The sequence below is a fragment of the Naegleria lovaniensis genome (assembly GCF_003324165.1).
Source record: "Naegleria lovaniensis strain ATCC 30569 chromosome Unknown tig005, whole genome shotgun sequence".
NCBI classification, from domain to species: domain Eukaryota; phylum Heterolobosea; class Eutetramitea; order Acrasida; family Naegleriidae; genus Naegleria; species Naegleria lovaniensis.
In genome coordinates this window covers 361,953-382,879 of record NW_025407827.1, presented here as the reverse complement: position 1 = coordinate 382,879, position 20,927 = coordinate 361,953, and the positions used below count along the sequence as shown (strand labels likewise).

The window sequence follows — 20,927 nt, the reverse complement described above, 5'->3', positions numbered from 1 at the left end:
AAGATTAAGCTCCAAATTCAAATTGAATTACTTAATTTCATCTTCACTCACTTCCACAATACTGTGAATCGTAATGTCTTCCAAAGGTGTTGTACCTTCTTCTTCCACGTTTCCTCCCATAATCGTATTTTGCTTGTTGCCAGTTGGAATCTTACTGATTGCTTTAATTACGTTCATTCCTTTTTTAACACGACCAAATACACCATATTTACCATCATTCCAAGGAGTTGGTGCTAGCGTAATATAAAATTGTGAATTTTCACACATTCCGATTATTCCTGCTCCTGTATGTTTGAGTCTACTTGTAGCAAGTTCATTTAAATATCCATCAAAAGGAGTGCCACCTTTCGCTGTGTTGGTTGGATCTCCTCCGATGACTACATGATTAGGTTGTATCGTATGAATGAGAGTATCATTATAATATCCATCGAGAGCAAGCTGTTGAAAATGTTGGCAAGTGATCGGAGCATGTGAAGTGTAGAGCTCAATGATGAATGATCCGACGCTGGTATCAAATTTTAAAAATCGGGAATGTACAGAATTGAACGTGTTCTCGAGAGTTGTTGGTCCCGACGACACTGTGTTCAACATTTTTTTAATTTGAAATTGTGATGAAGGTCTAACGTTAGAGGCTCAGACTAGGGTGTTGTAATTTCATTGGTTTCTTATCCTCTGTGCAATAGCAGGACAAAATGAAAAAATTGTAATTTTTTGTGAGCTCACACGCGTGCAGATAAATTGTGTGAGATGGGATGTCGCAAATCAACATTTTTGCTTTCATTGCCCGATTTGAGACCACGTTCTTGAAATCACGTTAGCCATCACTCAACAAATTACACTCTCTCATAAAAATGTCGAAACCACTCAAACCATCACTGCGACACCAACAACGCTCACAACCATCACTCTTCGCCATGACCACCAACCACATCCGTTGTGCTCTCCTTCTCTTGCTCGTTGCTCTTTATGTTACACATGTGTCTGCTCAAACTTTGAACGCTTTCACAGCTGCTGATAAAACTAAAATTGTGGAACGACACAATTTAGTGAGATTTAGTCCCTCTCTTTCACCATCGGCAGCCAATATGAAAATAATGAGTTGGGATGACCAATTGGCTCAGATAGCTGCGAATTATGTTAATAATTGTCAATTTTCACACAATCCAAATTTAAAGACAATTTATTCGGGAGGAGCGTTGGGAGAGAATATATACATGTCCACTGGATCATCTACTAACATTGGCAATGCCAGTGTCGACTCATGGGCCAGCGAGAAAGCATTTTATACCTATCCTTCAACTTGTCAATCGGTAGGTTTATGAATTGAGGGTTCATATGAATTGAATAACATCATTTAAAACATGATAACCATGATCAACAACAACAAATTTAGGGTAAAGTATGTGGACACTACACTCAATTGATTTGGGCCAATAGTGTTAAAGTTGGATGTGCAAGGAAAACTTGTGCTACGGTTCCCAATTATCCAAATTTTAATGGTGCCACTATTGGTAAGTACATGCTTCAAGAATATTGATGGTAACAAAATATCCCAACAGTGGTGTGTGATTATTTTCCTGCTGGAAATTATATCGGTCAAAGTCCATACATTGCTGGAACTCCTCCACAACCATCACCCAAGATCTCTCCTAAACCCTCCCCAAAGCCCATTGCAAGCACTACCAATCCAAAAACCAATTCTTCCACAGTACAACCTCAACCTGGTGGTAGAAATAACCGAACTGCTGAAATTAGTGGAGTCAATCCTTTGAATTCGAGAGGTGTTTCTTTTGAAATGTTATTCATTCTTGCTCTTGTTTATGGATTCTTGATTTGCATTGTCATGCATCACGAATATTGAAATGAATAGTAAGGGTTTATGTATTTCATGAGCATATTGTTATATTTACATATCGTTTCAAGGAGTGATCTCAGTTATTGATATTGTTGTTGTTCAAAGTATTGCCTTACTTCACGTCTTAATACTTTGGCCAATACACTTCTTGGCAATTCATTCATGAGTGCAAACTCATCTGGCATATCTTCGGGAGAAACTTTTGAAGAAAGGAAAGTTTTCAATTCTTGTATCAATTCGTTAGAGTCTTCCTTCAATCGATGTTTAAAAGCATTCCTTAATGAGACAGCCATCACTGCCCGATCACTACTCACTTGAACATAGGTCGTTTCCTTCACGGCAGGATGGTCATGAAGAACCTCTTCGACTCGTCTCGGATAGATGATATGTTTCGTATCGGAATTGGAAATGGATTTTTGAATCATGTCTGGTTTACGACCCAACACATGAAGTAAACCTTCTTCATCCAAATAACCGACATCTCCAATATGAAGCCATCCACCCCTTAATGTTTTTTCGCTTAATTCTGGATTATTCAAATAGCCTTTAAATTGTGTTGGAGATTGTATGAGAATGTTACCAATAGAGCCTTGAGGTAATGGTTCATCGTTCTCATCCGATGCAATACGAACTTGTACTTGAGGGACCACTCTTCCAACCGATGACAAGACATTTCGAGGTGCAATGGTTATTCCATCTTCCAACACGTGATGTTTCGTGGAAAGCATGGATACTGGAGGCAACACTTCAGCACTTCCATATCCTTGTTGAAGAATGGGTCCAAAATGTTTGAGAGCTTCTTCTAATTTGGGTGTTGGCATTAATTCAGTACCGTAGATGATGTTTCTCAAACTGGTCAAATCTGTTTCTTTTAATTTGGGATGATCCAACAAATCAATCAATAGACTTGGTGTTGTGAAAATTCTAGTCGCTTGATGAAGTGGAATGAGTCTTAAAAATTCATCAGCTGTGAATTCTTTGGGAATGAGAAGAGTGGCACCACTCAAGAGCGTTGGCATGATCATTCCACTACCAGCTCCTTGAATTGGAATTCCTACGAGTGAGACTTCTTGAGAAAGTCTTGGCCCTAATTCGACGTTTTTCACAGTCAGAGTTAAACTAGTTAAAAAGATGCCATGAGTTGCAGTGAGTGCTTTTGGTTGACCTGTAGTTCCACTTGTAAATCCAATACTTGCCAAATCAGTGGGTTCAATAGTATTGGTACAAAATTCGAGACATGTTGTTGACAATTTCAATTCTTGAGTGAAAATATTCTCCAATTCATCAAAACGTATGGATTCTACTTGAGGTACTAATTCTTTAAGAGCAGTTGCTACATGTTCACATTGTTCGTGATCATAGAGTAATACATTGGGTGTGACAATTCCAACCATTTTCTTTAAATATTCAGAATCTGCAGTCTTTGGAACCGACACCAAAATGATTCCAGTTTCCATAGTTGCCAAATAACCTTGTAGATATTCTTCTCCCTTTGGAAGACAAACGAATAACTTGTCTCCTTGTTTGAGTCCTTTCTTGGTGAGTATGGTTGCAATCATCAAGGTTCTTTGTTTTAACTCTTCAAATGAAAAGGAAACAGTTGGTGAAGACAATGCAGGAGCATTTCCATAACGTTTCCAAGCAAAACGGAAGGCATCTCTTGGCACTTGGAATTGCCATAATATGAAAAGCAAGATACTCTTGCGAAACCATGAAGCAACGGATTGAAACATTTTTTTGGAGATTCGAAAACCATTCGCTCTTGATCAATTCCAGTTCGCTAAAAAGAAACGTTTTCAATTTCCATCTTGGTACCAATCAGTAATTTACACTGATCTGATTTGAAGTCAAATACTTTGTAGGCTGAGAAGTGATCCTACTTGACCTCTATTGCAACTATGAGATGCGATTTGGATGAAATATGAATGAAGGTAGATTTGAATTTTAAAACAACAAAAAACGCGTTCACAAACTTTTCCCCAACGACATGACGTTCCGTGCAAGAACGAGAAGCATTCATGACACCAGTTATGAACTCGCTATCAACGATTGGGAATATAACAAAACCATTACAAAGAAAGGTCTCTTCGGCTTTCAAATGAGAAAGTTCCAAAGTAATTACATTAAAACTACAAAGGTAAGCACATCATCATCTAGATTACCACTTGAGAATATATATACTCTCACTATTTTTTTTTTGACATCTAGTACACATGGTGGAATTTCATCTTTCTCAATTTATTCCATCAATTTAAGAAAATTAGTAACTTGTATTTCATATTGGTGTTGATATTTGCATTCATTCCTGGAGTGAGTCCAACCACTCCCATTGCAACTTTGCAAGTGTTTCTCATCATGATTGTCAACATGATTAGAGAAGGAGGTAAGTATTTAATGATTTTCTAAACGCAAACACCAAGACATATATGGTTTTTAAATGATCCTCACCACACAAATTTTGAATACCACCCACGCATATGGTTAGGTGAGGATTTCTTTAGATATTTGAATGATCGAAAAGTGAATCACATGCCCACTCAGGTCTTGAGAAATGGTTCTTTGGTTAAGGTAAAAGCTTGTGAACTTCATGTTGGAGATGTTGTTAAGGTCGAACAGGATCAATCCTTTCCTGCAGATTTGATTCTCATGGCATCCAGTGCTGAAGATGCGAGTTGTAAGATTGAGACGGCAAATTTGGATGGAGAAACCAACCTTAAAACACGTTATGCACCAAACATTCCCATCTCGTACAATTCTCTTGACAAGTTAGCGTTAACGAGAGGTAAAATTAATTGTGAATTACCAAATCAGGATATTCACAAATTTAAAGGATCACTCTCACTGGAGGGTCATGCTCATGGCATTCCACTCTCTCATCTGAATTTACTGTTGAAAGGATCCATTCTCAAATCGACTGAATACGCCATGGGAATTGTCATTTACACTGGAAAGGATACCAAAATTATGAAAAATATGAATAAGGGACGAGTGAAATTCAGTTCTGTGAATTACATGTTGAACATTTTCATTGCAATGGTGGCTGTGATTTTGGTTGCATTGTGTTTACTGTTTGCAGGCTTGTCCTCATATCACGAATTCACATTGGCTAGAATATCCAAATATACTGGTGTTCCTAAATTAAGGGTCAATGATGCTACCAGTGTGGTCCTTTCCTTTCTCACGTTTTTCATTCTATTCAACTTATTGATCCCCATTTCCTTATTTGTTACATTTGAATTTGTGAAAATGATTCAAGCTTGGTTCATTACTCGAGATAACAAATTGGCAGTCTTTGGAGCAGATCCTCATAATCCAGAGAGAAACATTTTAGTAAGATCCACTGCTCTCTCCAGCGATTTGAATGCAGATTTAGCCAAAATAGATATCATCTTTTCTGACAAGACAGGAACCCTGACAGAAAATTCCATGATTTTCAACAAGTGTTGTGTGGGTAGTTCTTGGATTCATGATGACATTACACAAAAAGGAGCTCTTGGAAATGAGTTGGCAAGAATGTACCAGGAATTGAAAGACAAGTCTCTAGACAGTGTAGATGTCCTTACGTGCGAAGAAGAGCTTCTCTTTTCATCATTGAATACTCTCTTGTTGCTCGCATTATGTCATGATGTGAGTCCAAGAGATCTTTCTACTTCAAAGGAAGAGAAAGCAAGCGTTCCAACTTATGAGGGAGCGAGTGTGGATGAAATTGCACTCGTTCAAGGCGCTTTTAATAATGGATTTCAAGTCAAATTTTGTTCAGACAAGACCACCATTGTGTCCCTTCTTGGAAAGGATTACACTTTTGAGAGAGTGAGTGAAATTCCATTCACACCAGAGAGAAAACGAATGAGTGTCGTGTTTGAAATTTCTGAAGAGTTTCTCACTGATTTTCCAGTCTATCGAAAAATGTACCACAAGATGTCAAAGGCGACAAACCAATCGTCAAGCTCTTCAACTACTTTGAATGGAGGAGAATGTGAAAAAGTTCTTGTATGTTTCACAAAGGGAGCAGACAGTTTTCTCTTCCCATGTATTGAGGCATTGAATTCTGAACAACACAAAACAAAACTCGATGAACACATTCTCAACTTTGCAAAACAAGGGCTTAGAACTTTATTGTTGGCTTTCAAATTTGTGGATTCCAAACACGTTCAAGATTGGGTACTTCGATACAATTCTGTCAAATCAGTGACCAGTGTGAATCATGATACTGAATTGGCATTAGAAACACTCGAGAAAGAAATGGAACAGAATTTGAACATTGTTGGTGCCACTGCTATTGAAGATATGCTTCAACCACAAGTTCCTGAAACCATTAAATTCTTCCTCGATGCAGGATTACAGCTCTGGATGCTAACAGGAGATAAACGTGAGACAGCTCTCAATGCAGCCTTTATGGCAAACTTTATTGATGAGAATTCTCAGATTATTTCACTCAACGGTGAAGATATTCAAAAATCTCAGGAAAGTGTCAATAAGGCAATTGAGGAATTATTAGTGAACATTACATCCAAGAAGGTGGATCATATTTCTTCAGCGGTGGCATTAATTATCGATGGACATGCATTTTCACACTGTATGGAACATGAAACCAGTACGAAATTATTTGTTGAACTCATCAAGAAGTGTAAAACTGTGATTTGTTGTAGAGCGACCCCAAAGCAAAAAGCGCAGTTAGTTGAGATTACCATGAGAAGACTTCGAAAAACAGGTTTAGCTATTGGAGATGGTGCCAATGATGGTAAGTACAAGTCGTGTCGACCTTTTTGTATTATGTAACGAATTGTGTGTAAGTTCCAATGATCCTAAAAGCCAAAGTAGGGATTGGCATTATGGGTAAAGAAGGAACTCAAGCAAAGCTTGCTTCTGATTACTCTATTCCAAGATTTTACATGTTGAAACGTTTATTAACAGTTCATGGAAGATACTCTTTCAAGCGATCTGGTACGTTGGTTCATTCATTAACATTTATATTGTTCTTTTTAACACTTTCTGTTGTTACAACCCAACTAGCCAAACACATTCAATACTCCTTCTACAAGAATATTACTCTCACATTTATTCAAATCTACTTTACTTTTTACACCATGTACTCAGGTCAAACCTCGTTGACAGTAGTATCTTGTCATGGTACAATTTAATTTTCACTATTTTAAACCCATTTGTGTTTGGACTGTTCGATAAAGATATTCACGAAAAGCATTTAGAAGATCCAGAGATTGGACCTAAACTCTACTCGAGTTTGAAAACTGAGAATATCTTCAATGTTTATACCTTTACAAAATGGATTGGAAGTGGAATTCTTCACAGCGCTATTATATTCTTCTTTGTCATGTACGCTTCACATCCTTTTGGATTAGCCACAGGTGGAATGGAAGATGGCTTGTGGTTGAGATCTATTTTAGTGTGTTCCTGTGTGTATTGTGTGGTGAATTTCAAATGTTACTTTGAAATGGAGAGTTTTACCATTTTACATCATTTAGCAATGGCTATATCATTCATCTTGTACTATGGATTCAATGCCATTCAAGCAAATACTCTTTCGAGAAGTTTTGTTATTACCGACACAAATATGTACCGAGTGTGGAACGTTGGTATTGTTTCTCCAGCTTTTTGGTTGACTCATATCTTGTGTATTGTGACTCCACTTTCGATTGAATTAGCTTTGCATGGATTGAAGTGGATGTTGTGGCCAGATGTCTATCAAGTCGTGAGAATGAACACTAATTCTAGAAAGAAAAAGAATCAGACATCTCAACAAGCAACGAAAGATCAAATGCTCGAACTTTCTTATTATAGAAATGCAGAATTGAAACAGTTGAGCTCAACAATGCGTTTGAACGAGAGTGAGACATCGTTTACTTCATCACAACCTTCACAAATTTAACCATCCATAAAGCTCTGAATTCGGTAGTAAAAGGGAGTTTTACTGAGGTTTGTTGTAATCAATAAAAGTGGTTGACTAATTTTTGAATTTTCACATTACCACTGACAGGGAACAATTATTATTATTCCACAACTCCCTCACCATTTGGTGGGATGCCTCATGACTCAACATGGGATGCCTTATTGCATTGCGATAAGATGAATTCAGTCCAAAGGATCACTCTCGGTTTACCATGGGATGTTTAATCAGCAACGCTTAATGGTGTCATCCTATTTGAGACTGATGCATATGTTTGTAGCATCTAGTTGTGTTTCACTCTTGCTGTATTACAGGATAGAAGGTAATGTGAATCTTATTTATTCAACTATTAGACATGCGTATGTGCACGGCGAAGAATAAATAATCCGTTTTACCAACCATCTTTCTGTTGATTTACAACAAACATTAATTCTCTTTTTTAAGATCAAAGTAAGATGATTAAACTTTTCACGTGAGGCGACAATGCGTTAAGGCTTTGGAGTGTTGCATCGAAGAAATTCTGATGCTTTTCTTGTATCGTGAATGTTCAAAGTAAGGATGGTAAAAAAGGCTACAACACTGCAGGTTCCCAAGTTGTCTCCAACCTCAGTACTGATGCAGCTCGACGATGCTTAACTTCTCAAATCGGACGGGATGAGGTGCATTCATCGTGATATGGCCGTAGCCGTTCAATACCCAAGCGCAATGTTGTTGATCCATTTAACAAGTACCAAAATTCTGTGTTCTTACTTAGATGTTTGAAATAAGCGCTGAAATTGGTATTATATTAAAAGTAACGAATGAAGTACTACTTTTTGATTTGGTGGTTTTTCAGCTTTTCCTTATTCTTCTCTAAAATTATTCTTTTCACATCTTCATCATTCAGCAAGTCCAAATGTACAAAGGTTTTGGCCTCCACATTTTGTTTGAGTGCTTCCAATACAATTTCCTTGTCTTTACGAAATTCAAAGAGAGCAAATTGCAATGCAAGCCCGTGTGCTTTCACAGCCTTCAAAACATACTCTCGTTCATGTTGAAGTCGATAAGAGGCATGTAATAGAGCAAATTCATTCTTTTCAACAAGTTCGTTCATCAATTCATCGTCATCCGAAAGATTCAACATTGAATAAGACAAGGCTTGTGGATTTTGCTTGACAGCAGTCGTCACAATTTCTACATCTTTTCCAAATTCTACTCTCACATATTGCAAAGCTTTACCTTCGCTTTTGACTGCTTCTAGAACAATTTCACGGTCCTTCAATAGTGATGGGTTGGTTATATTTGCTAATATCTCACCATTGTGCTTAACTGCAGTCAGGATCAATTCTCTGTCATTCTTGAAATGAGATGGAATGGGAGTCAAACCGTTTTGAAGTGCCATTTTGACAATTTCTCGATCTTGCATGAATTTAACATCGGCATAATTGAGAGCATTTCCATTCTTCATAACTGCATTCAACACAAACTCTCTGTCAGACTTCAATGCGTCAGAAGCATATAAAAGAGCTACTTCGGTTTTTTCTATCATTTCTTTCATGAATTCTCGATCCTCCCTTAAATTGAAATGGTGATCATATGCAAGAACGGATGGACAATTTTTGATGGCTTCTGTCAAAATTTCTTTATCCTCCCAAAAGATGTCATGTATCTGACTGAATAAGTACCCACTCTTTTTAACGAGTGCTAATATTATCTCTCTATCTTTAAGGTCCAAGCATTGGCGTAAATAAGGATGATCACAGTTATCAATGGCTTGCAAAATCAATTGCTTATCATATTTCAATTCAGGGCAACTGATGTAGCTCAGTACCTCTCCATTGTTTTGAATGGCCTGTGAGACAATTTCTCGATCATTTCGAAGTCTATAACTTGCACTCATGATCGCCATGCCATAGTTTTGAACAGCTGCCAACACCATTTCTCGATCGTCTCTGAATGATTCGTCTGCATACAATAACACGCTTCCAGAGTGTTGTGCCACGCCAAGTATAAAATCTCTGTCAAGTCGTACCTCATCAGGAGCGAAACGCAATACATCAGGACGTAATGGCACAATGGATTTCAAGAGATCCCAATCTTGAAAAATATTCAGTTTTGAAAAATAGATGAATTTGGGCTTCATGATGGCGTGAAGTACAATTTCGTTATCTTTCCGTAACTCTTCAGAAGCTTGAATGAAAACTTCTGAACATCCATTCTTAACAGCAGTTAAGACAATTTCTCGATCACTGAACATGACCGGATCAGCATATAGCACGGAATGAGCATTCTGTAACACTGCTGCTAGTACAATTTCTCGGTCTTTCTTGAAGGAGGCATCAAGATATCGTATAGCTGGTCCATTCAGTTTGACTAAATCCAAAACAAACGCTCTGTCCTTCTTGTATTCTTCACAACAATATAAGAGAGTATGTTCGTCCTTCAAAGCAGCATGTAGAATGAATTCCTTATCACGCTTCATCTCGGGGGATGTGTAGTAAATGGAATCACCACGGATTTTGATAGCAGTGAGTGCAATGGTTCTATGGTAGCGTACTTTTTGTCCCATTATTCTAAATTTATATGGATTGCATTGTAGCATTTCTAAGGCGACGTCTTCATCGTTTAGCATGTCATGATCGATCGATTCCGAAAGGTTATCATATGTTTTAGCTGCAAGAACGATCAAGGATTTGTCAACTTTTGTACTAACATAATCCAGTGCTTTTCCATTTTGCCGTATTGCTTCTCTGATAATTTCAGGATCCTTTCGTAAATCTTCAGAAGCAAACTCTAAAGCCTCACCATTCTGTTTTACAGCAGCCAACACAATCTCTCTTTCGCATTGCAATGAAGGAGATGCATATTGCAGTGATAAACCATGTTTTTTCACAGCATAAATCACAATTTCCTTATCGTTTTTCAAACTAGCGCTGACATGGCTAAATGCTTCGTAGTTTGATTCAGGTCCGTATTTGAATGCTTTCAAAACAAGATCGCGGTCACTTCGAAGTCTCTCACTTGCATACTCTAAGGCATCTGCACGTCGTTTGATTGCCATATCTACCAGTTCATAATCGTCTTGGAGTTCATTCGAGGCATACTCCAAAGCCAGTGGGTCGTTTCTCAGAGCGGCCATAACAATCTCTCGATCTTTCCTTAAAGTTGGGTCTGCATATCGAAGCAATGATCCAACTTGTGTAACAGCAAGCATGGCAAGCTCCTTATCCTTTCTTAGTGTAGAGTGCGTACATTGATAATCGAGGGCGTCCGCCTCAATGGCTATCTTGGCAATTTCTCGATCATGATTCATATGTAATGGCATTTGCAAAAGACCAATACCAGATTGATAATTGTTTTCAATCAACTTATTAACAAGCTTAAGATCTGTTCTAAATCTATCATGAACGTGTTCAATGCAGGATGGAGAAATTCGAAGGGCTCTCATCACAAATTGTTCATCTTGTTTCAGTCTATTGCTGGCATATTTCATGCTGTCACTGCTATCAACAAGAGCTCGCTCAATAACTTCTGGATCATCTCTGAATTCACTTTTCACAAAAGGCAATACTGAGAAGCCACCAAAAGTCACGGCAAGAAGTGTAAGCTCCTTGTCTCGCTTCAACTCAGTGCTTGAATACCGAAACATGTATGGATTGTGTAAGAACTTTCCTGAGAATGCCTTTGTCATTTTTAAAGTCCTCATCGACGTGCTCATATAAGGACAAACCACCTTGCTCTATCAACTGAAGAATAAATTCTTTATCCCTTTTCAAAGATGAGTCTGCATATCTGATATAATAGGGGCTGATCAAGGTCGCTATTGACACAAGTTGTTTGTCTCTCTTGAACATATCATCAAGCTTTTGTAAAGCAGAGGGATCTCTCCTCAAAGCCTCCATAATAATTTCGCGATTTTGTTTGAGGGCATCTGAAGCATATACAAGGGAATAGCCACCTCTCTTAACACACTCCATAACAATTTCCTCATCGTTATTCCATTCTACTGCATATTGAATTATTGAATTACCACAGGCCGCTTTTAGAATAAATTCTCGATCTGAAGCATATTCTTGTGGTAAATATTGATAATTGGATGGTTGAGAATGTAATGCTTGCAAACAAATATTCTTATCTTTTCTAAATTTTAGAGGAATGGATGACAAAGGCACACCTGAGTGGAGTGCTGCTTTGATTATTTCAGGGTTGCTTTTCAACTCATCATTTAAGGATGGATAGAAATGCAAGGATCTTCTCTTGGCATACAATTTCAAAATTTCCATGTCTTGTTTAAATTCTAATGGAAGGTAAGTATAATAGAGGCCAGCGTTCACTGCTTGTTTGATGAGTGCTCGATCTTTCTTAAATGCCATTGGTACGTATTGCAGAGTATTTCCATCACGGTGTACAGCATGTGTAATAAATTCAATGTCGCTTTTAAAAGGTTTCCATAAATACTCGAATTGGCTAGGATGCTTCTTAATTAACTCGAGCATGATATTCCTATCATGCTGGAATTTTTCGTCATAATCAGTAATGTTCAAGCCATAACCGTCATAAGAAGTCACAGCCTTCCAAGCTAGTTCTTCATCTTGTTTTAAGCTATCATCAATATATGCGTAGTTGCATCCATAGATATCGATGGCTTGGATTGCTAAATCTCTATTTTTCTGCATCAAAGGTCCAACATGTCTATAATTTTCTGAAGAGTGAGAGAGAGCTTCTTGACATATTTCAAAATTATCTCGCAAATCGGCGCTAGCATATTCAAGCGATGCTCCATGTTTCACAGCCTCCATTACAATTTCAAAGTCGTTTTTCAGTTCAGTTGCAGCATGTTGCAAGCAATGGCCGTAAATTGTTACAGCTTCCTTAATTACATCTCTGTTACCTTTAAGCTCCGGGCTTGCATACATGAGTTCATGTGGATTTGATCCATTTAATACAATAAAGAGCAATTCCTTATCAGCTTTCATCTCGTCAGAAAGTTCTTTAAATAAGTAGCCATTTTCTTGTAAAATATTAGAAACAAGTTCCTTATTAGATCTGAATTGGTCACCAACAAAACTAAAAGCAAAGCCTTGGCTTCGTATGGCAGCCATTGCGCACTCATGATCGTTTTTTAACTCATCAGAGGCATATCTAATACTCTCGCCTCCGTTATAATTGATGGCTAACAATACAATCTCCTTATCATGTGTAAATTCGTTATTCATGTATGATAATGAACAGCCATATCTTATTGCTTCCATGACAAACGTTCTATCCTTCTGCAAATCTTCACCTACACTGACAAACGACCAATCATTTTGTTTAATACAAAGTGTAGCAATTTCTCTGTCATTGGCAAACTGTGAAGGGAGGTTACTCAAATCACATCCCAGTGTCACAGCTTTCAACACCATATTTCGGTCATACCGTATGTCATCTCCTGCATTAGCAATACTAGAGTTGTGTCAATCAGTATTCAAATAATGTGAAACTTTCTACCAAAATGTGTACATACCATTGTGGTGCATTTCTGACGGCCTTCAGAAATATCTCTCTATCATTTCTAATATCGTCAGAGAATCTTCTGAATGTATTACCATCCATAGAAACAGCAGCGAGAGCTACTTCTCTATCATTGAGCAAGTCATCCCCAAGATGATTAACATAGGCATTTCCAGAACAATTTTGGATGACTTTCAATATGAAATCCTTGTCATTTCGCAAACTTTCATCAGCATAACACAGTGCTGATGTATTTGAACAACAACAAGCCAAAAAGACTAGCTCATAATCTTTTGCAAGCTCTGTATTTTCGACCAAAGATAAATATTCTCCATCGCTTTGAATTGCCATCTTGATGATTTCTCGATCAGACAAAATATTTTTCGGGCAATATTTGATGCATTGCATATTGGCTCCCAGTGCTTGAAGAACGATCTCTCGGTCGCTTCGTAAATCTTCTTGTGCCTGTTCAAATAGTTCCAATATTCCTTCATGATCTTGTTCTTTGAACTTTGAAAGAATTTCATATTTTCTCTCAAAAAAGTCCACCGTGGACGTGGTTTTGGTTTGCATGGCTTCTCTCAGCAAGCCATACAGTGAATTATTCATCAAACTATTGTTCGGAAGTATCGTGAGAATTGTTCTCATGATGTTATTTTTTACTTAAAATAAGAACGAAGCGATTGACAAATTTTGTGTTGAGATTTGAAAAAATATGGGTTAACCGCTGAAGTCGTCTCTATTCTGTTTCACATTTTTAGTTGCTACAATCTGGAGAGAAGTTCAGAAATATTTCCACGTACGATTCGAAGCAACAAAATCTTTACTACGGAACCATTTAAAGATTCTTGGTGAAAGGACTGTTGAGTCTATTGATTTGTTCAATCAAATTACCATTGACTTCATCGAATCCTCTCTTGTTATCTTGCAAGTTCAAACATGGGCTTGGCAAGTTGAAAACTGCTGGGCTTGAAACATAGTTAGTGAAATCAACCCATTCTTCAAAGATGGCATTACCCAAATGACCTCCCTTTGTCAAAATATTGATTGGAATATAAGTATTGGCAGCCAAAATCAAACGAGTATTCCATCCAAAGACCTTTTCTTCCCACACATCAGCCTTCAATGATCCACCAATAGTAATTTGATCAACTTTGGTAGCATTGTTGGCAAGACAGAAAGCTGGCAATTTACCTTGGAGAGGATGAGAGGTACATGTTCTAGTGGATTCATCATAGACATACATTTTACCAATGTTGTGCTTCAAGAAGACTTGAACGTGCTTATCTTGAGGATCCATTTCGTGAATGTCAATTCTTTGTTGTTGGAGAGCAGCATCATAGTAGACTTTATGGAAGTCATCATAGTGCTATCATTCGTGTGCGTGTGTGTGCGTACGAGAGAGTGTGTGAGTAATGATGATGTTTTATAGAAATGTTTGATATTGTAATTCATTCCATGGTATCATATTGTTCGAAAGAGTGTGAAGAATGATTTGGTTGATAAAAAGAGTGATGTTGTGGGATGGAATATGTGATTTGTGTGAGTATACACAACGTTGTGTGAACACCGACCGATATGATGATGATTATGGACAACACACAATATAAATTCATCAGGATCATTTCAATTGGGTGAAACCAAACATACCTTCTTTGGATCCATCAACAAGATGGAAGCAGTGAATTGCTTGTCGAGGCAATGTTGGTCAGCACTGACAAAGCACACAGCTGCGATCAATAAAAGAGCAAAGCAAATGATTGATTTCATTTTTTTGAGCGTAAAGCATTTTGACAGTTGGCAGAGAGACAAAAGAGGTGCTATTGGAGTTGTTGTGCGTTTACAATCCGCTCACAATGCTCTCATTGGTTGAAGCCGGACCACAGCGGAGAGTGGAAAACTCAGATCGTTTTTGATGTTTCAGAATGTGAGAGAATGGTGAATACTGAAATTTTTATGAGAGATCGTTAACAAGACTCTATTGACCAAAAACTTGGCAAACAATCGCAAATTGCTGCTTATCTTGTTTGAATTGCTTTTTCATGATGGGATCTTTGGAAGAATAGCCAATGACTTGGGTCCGCTCAGCGTTGGCCAATGTGTTGACAGCATTTTTCACATGAGCAAAGATCTTGAATGCCTTATCATCACCTTTTGCAAGTGTATATAACTTTCCAATGAGGTCTAACAGTTTGTTGTTCAGAGAAGATAGAAATACAATGCTATTTAGCAGTTCAGCAGCACAAAGGGCTTGTTTTTTCTTGGATGAGAAATCTTCATCTGTGCCCAGAGCAAGTATTTCTTCTACAGCTTTTTCAATGATGGTATTTCCAATTGCAATTAATTGTTCTTTGTAATCATCGTCTTCCATAAACAATTCGTCATTGCTACTGACACCAGTGTATCGATATGGAAGCGTTTGTTGTGAAAGAGCGCTCAAAGTAGAGAGTGTATAAATAAAAAGTCTTATCTTTGCATCAGATCCAGTACCCCAATTATATTCTTGAATAAGATTTAACAGACCTCTCATGAGGTAGAATGGTCCTTGTTCTGGATGTCCTGGTACGGAGACAAAGCAGCTTGAAATCCAACAAATCATGGAGACTAATTCTTCTGTGTTATCTACAACTGTATTATCGGGAAGAGTCTCAATTCTTGGAATGTTGGTGATTGTTTCGATTGCAATCTTGAAGAGAGCATTTGCTTGTGGAAGTAAATTGTTCATAACAGCATATTGGCCACTAAGAACAAAAAGTTTGGTTCTCTTGAATAAGTTTGAAAGCGATGGAATAGTAATATGACAGAAGGACACACATGCTTTGACAAAAGAGCTGGTTTTGGATGTGTGTTGAGCCTTAACAAACTTGTAGGTCTTTGCAATCATGTTTAAAGTTTTGATGACTAGAGCTTCGTTAATTCTGTCAAACATGGAAAAAGATCGTCTACAATCGGTGAAAAAGTTAAGTTGTTTCTCGAGAGCCATACCAAAATCAATGCCATTAACAAATCCAACCAATGCCTCACAAACTTCCTCTTTCTCAAACTCTTCGGAAAGAGCATTCACAGAATCATGAACGGTAATGGCAAGATCGAACAATGAGCTAATAACAACTGGATCTGCAGCGGTTGCGCTCTTTCTTTTTGCAAACGCCTTGAGCATTCCCTTGCTGACTTGAACCTTTCTAGTTGTTGAAAGCATGTCAAAGAGAGGTAAAAATTGTTGAAGGTTGAATACCTTAATAAAATCGCCAGTGTTCTCTAAAACCGTAAGAAGAATGTTTTGAATCTCTTCTTCTACCGTTTCAAATGTTGTCAAACCGCTAGATTTGAGGTGGTTCAACAAGTCTTTCATCAAAATGTTAACCTCTTTCAAAGTGAATGACTTGCAAACAAATTCTATGAAAACTTCCACAACTGAAATGTAATCTTTGATATCCTTCATAGCGGTCACAAATTTCCAGATCTCGTTCAAAAGTTCCAACTTGTGGCTGTCCTCAGGAGGGCAAACACAAAATTGTTCTCCAAGAGATTTAAAAAGTTGATGCTTTGGTAATGAATCATCACATTGCTTAATTTCATATATTAATATTGATGCTGCCTGAGAAACTAAGTGGGCTTCAAACGAGCTGATAATACTATTCAAGAAAATAGCGCTTGATTTTCCTTCTTTTTGATATCTATCTAGAACTTTGTGGAATAATGGCTCACCAGCATCTTTTCCCAAAACCTCAAGAATCCAATCCAAAGGAGGCGCTAACAGATCCATATATTGGCCTCTGTTAATACCAGTTTTGTTGAGGAACTTTTGGAAATGTTCTTCTTCAAATTGTTGTTGGGTATAAACAAAATCGTCGAATAAAATCATTAAATAATCCTTCTCATCAGGCAATAATTCAAACCCTTTTCTTGCTAAATAGCAGCGAGCATAATTAGCAATTAGAGGATCTCCAATACCTCTTATTTCTTTAGCAAGTCTGACCAAGTCTTTCTTGAGCCTTTGATCTCCTTCATATAAGAATTTGTAACTTGAAAGGATGGTCATTTCAAGATATACTCTTCCGAGCAACTCACGAATAGATGCGACTTTGTAGTGCCAATTTCTACAAACTTCTTTGGCATCTTCGGTGACATCATGAACAGTAAAATTCTTGGGCAACTTTGAAATTACTTTTCCTGTAATCGGGTCTGTCTTTGAGTTTTTCTCTGCAATTCTTTTATAAATCAATTTACCAAAAGTATCTAAAACCTCGCTCACCAACACGAACATGCTTGGATAGAATTGAGGAACAGTGTTTCTTCCCAAAATTTTTGAGCACTTAATCACGATTTTGAGAGATTTCACACGGTCATTTTGAACGTTCCATGCATCTTTTAACTCTTCATTGAGCTTTTCTAAATGCCTAAGATAGTCTTTTTGAGCCATGTATTGTGTGTCTTGTTCTTTTTCTTCTCTGTCTAATTCATCCAATCTCATTTTCAATCTGTCTTCGAGTTTGATAACTTTTCCTTCCTCCTCTTCCATAATATTCTAAGTATTAGGATGTTTGAAATTAAATTAGTAAAAGAAATGTGTCTATAACAAACATACAGAAATAATCGGAATGTTCTTATCTGTGGTGTACTTTTTAAGATACTTTTGTTTCTTATAGGCCCAGTTAAGATAACCAGCTTTTTGTCTGGATCCAATTTGTCTATTTAGTTGGCCAGTAATAATCAAAGATGGCTGATGATCCATTCTTGCTGATAAAGGGTCAACATATGGAGATGAAGACCCTCCTCTCAAAGGATCCGATCCTGAAAGAGGGTCTGATGAAGTATTACTATTGGAAGTCATCACCACTTTGACAGCATTGTTCTTTTTCTTGTTCGACAGTGGATGATCGGCTGTTTGCACATTTCCCAATTTTACCGTCCCACTGGCATCATTATTATTGATATCTATTTCTTCGGTTTTGTAATTACGGATTTTAGGCTTCCTATATGCCCATCATGATTAAAAATTATTATCATGATTTTCATAGATAGACCAACAACGGAGTTTATAAAAAATCTTTTGCAAAGCAGAGGAACATTGCCATGTTACCTACCACTCGAATTTACTCATTTTTTTGCTGTTGAGATTGTGGTCCAACCATTCATGGCCCCAATCTCAACAACACATTCTTTACCAATGTTCAAAACATTTTGATGAGATACCAACCAGTTGCTGCATGTGCAATAATAATTCGAAACAACAAACAGAGCACGGAATTCTCAGCGCTAAAAATTCCAATTCACGCCAGAAAAAAATGAAACGAAGTTTTGGTAATTTTTCTGCTGAGACTTCGCTGCTTCCAACCATGCGAATCAAAAAGAAGAAATTAGCATCCTTGACATCATGCACCACGGAACATCACATACACCACCAACAACAAACAAACATTGTACCAATATATCCACACATTCATCATGATGCAGGATCATCAATCGGTTGGATAAATCAACAACATCAAACAGGCATTTTGCAAATATCAACAACAACGCAAGATCAATTTCTCGAGTCCATTTGTGGCTTTTATCACTTCATCAAACCCAAACTATGTGAATGTGATAGCTCTACCGATTCAAGCAATATGTGCTGTTGCACTGCACAATGTCAATGGCATCAGAAATTCGGAAAGAAGAAATATACTCTTTCTATTTATAAGAATGAAACTCTACGAAATTATTCGTTTGAAATCATTGAATCGAATACGGTAAAGGAAGGAAATACTGAACAAATAACTGTAATTGATGGATTTGTGGAGAGTGAATCTTCCAACAATTCAAGAAAAATTATTCTGCAAATTGATCGCCAAACAAATTATAGAGCTCTTCATAATCAATGTGCTCTGATGAAGTTTTCCGAGCAAAAAATAGACTATAGATGTGAAGCTAAATTCTTTCCCAATTGTAATATATCAAACATTTCACGTAGAATGATTACTTTTGAAATTATGAATTGTAGGCTTTACTTTGGAATGGTGTAACACTTTAATTTCATATTGTTCATTTGCAATTATCGATTACTGAGTTTGGGAATTAGGTATCTTTTTGAAAATTGACACGAGTTGCACTTGTACTCTGTATATAATTGTTTGTTATTTTCATTTTCCACCTCTCTTACTGTACATGTTTTTCCTGGAATAAAAACCATTCCACACTTTTTGCAAACGGTTCGTTTGATGTTGGAATGCCTTTTCAAAATTAGTTGAATTGCAAAATCAATTAAAATTCACAAAATAACCTTTCAAGGTCCGACATTCTCACAATTGTACATACAATCTCAGAACATTTTTCTTTGCTATTTTCTTCATTGTATTAGAGTAATGTTTGCTTACTTGCAAATCCAAAGTGGTATTGTTTAGTGCTGACGTGTCATCATGTTTCAAGTCATAACAATTTGCTCCCCGATGAGCCATAAAAATTGCAGCTTGGTATAAAAAATTCATGGTGTGTTGGTGAAAAGAAGCAACATTACTGTTGTCCTTTTTAGTAGTAGTTTGTTGTTGACTGGATGCTCCGTCTTTGTTTTGTGGAGGTTTCTTGCTTTCGGAAGAAGGTGGTTTTTCAGGTTTGATTGTCATCATTTTTTATTGTTAATAATTTAAATAGTGCAAATTAGAGGGTTGGGATGGTGAGGTGTAGAAATTAGGAGTAGGTTGATAGTGATTGGGCGATTTTTGAACAAGCAAATCCAAAGATTGATCTAAACTTCTATCTGTCAACAATAATGCTTCTCTTATATCTAAATCCTTAAAATTCATCTCTGACAGCTGTTTATGTTTGTCCAGAAAATCCAGTATCTTAATTTTATCGCCTTTATAAGCTTCAGTTGCAAAGAAGGAAATATCAGGAGAAAATCCAATTTCAATAGCATGATTATAACTATCTCGCTCTGCTTCTGTCGGAAAAGTAGGTTCATTAAATGATGATGAATATAAATTAGGCGAGGTAAATCCTGATGAACTTTGAACAGTTTGGGTTGAGCTTTGTGGAACGGTTGTTGTTGAAGAATTTGGGGGTCTTGATGGATTTGTGAGCGACGGAAGAGGAATAATATTTTCATTGATGTTAATTAATGTTGGTGACATTAGATTTCGCTCTGTGTTTGATTTGGCGTTCAGAGTTTGTAACAGTAAATTAAATTGGATCTTTTGTCTCTTTTCTTCCTCTTCTTCCATTTTCACTTCATGTTCTACTCGTTTGATGTACTCCAACTCAAAATCGGGTTTGAAGTCATAAATGACATATGCTTTTCTGTGGTTATGTAATTGAGAATTGTCTAGATTTGAAACATTGGATGATATTACAGTATTGTTCATTGAAACAGATGGTGGCCTATTGATTTGTCCTTTCGGGCTCATTAATTGACCAATATTGTTCATACTATTCCGAGGACGGCCAACTGCTTCAATTCCGTTGCTTGGCTGCGGATAAATATTCTTTTTAGACTCTCTTCTTTTTAACACATCTTGATATGTTTCTATTATTTCAAAATCACTATCGGAAGAGGATGATTCACGAGCCTGATTTATTTTCTTTTGATACGTTTCAATAATTTCAAAATCGTCTTCCTCTCTCTCACGATAGGCAAACGGCTTCATTTTTTTGTGTTTGGATAGACAAAAATAATTCGAATTGGAAGTCGCTTGGAAGATCTTAATTTTGGTGTCG

At 37.1% G+C, this 20,927-nt stretch overlaps 10 protein-coding genes across 10 annotated transcripts; 3 read left to right on the top strand and 7 right to left on the bottom strand.

Annotated features, from left to right (window-relative positions):
* Nucleotides 1-27: 27 nt before the first annotated feature.
* C9374_012549 (uncharacterized protein) lies at nt 28-591 on the bottom strand (the record flags this gene model as incomplete). Its single annotated transcript, XM_044688328.1, has 1 exon — nt 28-591. The coding sequence occupies one exon, from the start codon at nt 589-591 to the stop codon at nt 28-30; it is 564 nt and encodes a 187-aa protein (XP_044554191.1).
* A 260-nt stretch (nt 592-851) lies between these two features.
* On the top strand, nt 852-1,861 carry C9374_012548 (uncharacterized protein; the record flags this gene model as incomplete). Its single annotated transcript, XM_044688327.1, has 3 exons — nt 852-1,310; nt 1,394-1,511; nt 1,560-1,861. The coding sequence occupies 3 exons, from the start codon at nt 852-854 to the stop codon at nt 1,859-1,861; spliced, it is 879 nt and encodes a 292-aa protein (XP_044554190.1).
* Nucleotides 1,862-1,935: 74 nt separating this feature from the next.
* On the bottom strand, nt 1,936-3,588 carry C9374_012547 (uncharacterized protein; the record flags this gene model as incomplete). Its single annotated transcript, XM_044688325.1, has 1 exon — nt 1,936-3,588. The coding sequence occupies one exon, from the start codon at nt 3,586-3,588 to the stop codon at nt 1,936-1,938; it is 1,653 nt and encodes a 550-aa protein (XP_044554189.1).
* Nucleotides 3,589-3,842: 254 nt separating this feature from the next.
* On the top strand, nt 3,843-7,742 carry C9374_012546 (uncharacterized protein; the record flags this gene model as incomplete). Its single annotated transcript, XM_044688324.1, has 5 exons — nt 3,843-3,992; nt 4,064-4,238; nt 4,341-6,596; nt 6,650-6,799; nt 7,042-7,742. The coding sequence occupies 5 exons, from the start codon at nt 3,843-3,845 to the stop codon at nt 7,740-7,742; spliced, it is 3,432 nt and encodes a 1,143-aa protein (XP_044554188.1).
* An 826-nt stretch (nt 7,743-8,568) lies between these two features.
* Nucleotides 8,569-13,880, bottom strand: C9374_012545 (uncharacterized protein; the record flags this gene model as incomplete). Its single annotated transcript, XM_044688323.1, has 3 exons — nt 8,569-11,411; nt 11,470-13,184; nt 13,246-13,880. The coding sequence occupies 3 exons, from the start codon at nt 13,878-13,880 to the stop codon at nt 8,569-8,571; spliced, it is 5,193 nt and encodes a 1,730-aa protein (XP_044554187.1).
* Nucleotides 13,881-14,070: 190 nt separating this feature from the next.
* On the bottom strand, nt 14,071-15,002 carry C9374_012544 (uncharacterized protein; the record flags this gene model as incomplete). Its single annotated transcript, XM_044688322.1, has 2 exons — nt 14,071-14,601; nt 14,883-15,002. 2 exons carry the CDS (start codon nt 15,000-15,002, stop codon nt 14,071-14,073), a joined length of 651 nt encoding a protein of 216 aa, XP_044554186.1.
* A 208-nt stretch (nt 15,003-15,210) lies between these two features.
* C9374_012543 (uncharacterized protein) lies at nt 15,211-18,336 on the bottom strand (the record flags this gene model as incomplete). Its single annotated transcript, XM_044688321.1, has 3 exons — nt 15,211-17,760; nt 17,821-18,208; nt 18,320-18,336. 3 exons carry the CDS (start codon nt 18,334-18,336, stop codon nt 15,211-15,213), a joined length of 2,955 nt encoding a protein of 984 aa, XP_044554185.1.
* A 184-nt stretch (nt 18,337-18,520) lies between these two features.
* C9374_012542 (uncharacterized protein) lies at nt 18,521-19,240 on the top strand (the record flags this gene model as incomplete). The annotated part of the gene is made up of 1 exon (XM_044688320.1): nt 18,521-19,240. One exon carries the CDS (start codon nt 18,521-18,523, stop codon nt 19,238-19,240), a length of 720 nt encoding a protein of 239 aa, XP_044554184.1.
* Nucleotides 19,241-19,269: 29 nt separating this feature from the next.
* C9374_012541 (uncharacterized protein) lies at nt 19,270-19,702 on the bottom strand (the record flags this gene model as incomplete). The annotated part of the gene is made up of 2 exons (XM_044688319.1): nt 19,270-19,447; nt 19,533-19,702. 2 exons carry the CDS (start codon nt 19,700-19,702, stop codon nt 19,270-19,272), a joined length of 348 nt encoding a protein of 115 aa, XP_044554183.1.
* A 147-nt stretch (nt 19,703-19,849) lies between these two features.
* Nucleotides 19,850-20,857, bottom strand: C9374_012540 (uncharacterized protein; the record flags this gene model as incomplete). The annotated part of the gene is made up of 1 exon (XM_044688318.1): nt 19,850-20,857. One exon carries the CDS (start codon nt 20,855-20,857, stop codon nt 19,850-19,852), a length of 1,008 nt encoding a protein of 335 aa, XP_044554182.1.
* Nucleotides 20,858-20,927: the final 70 nt, after the last annotated feature.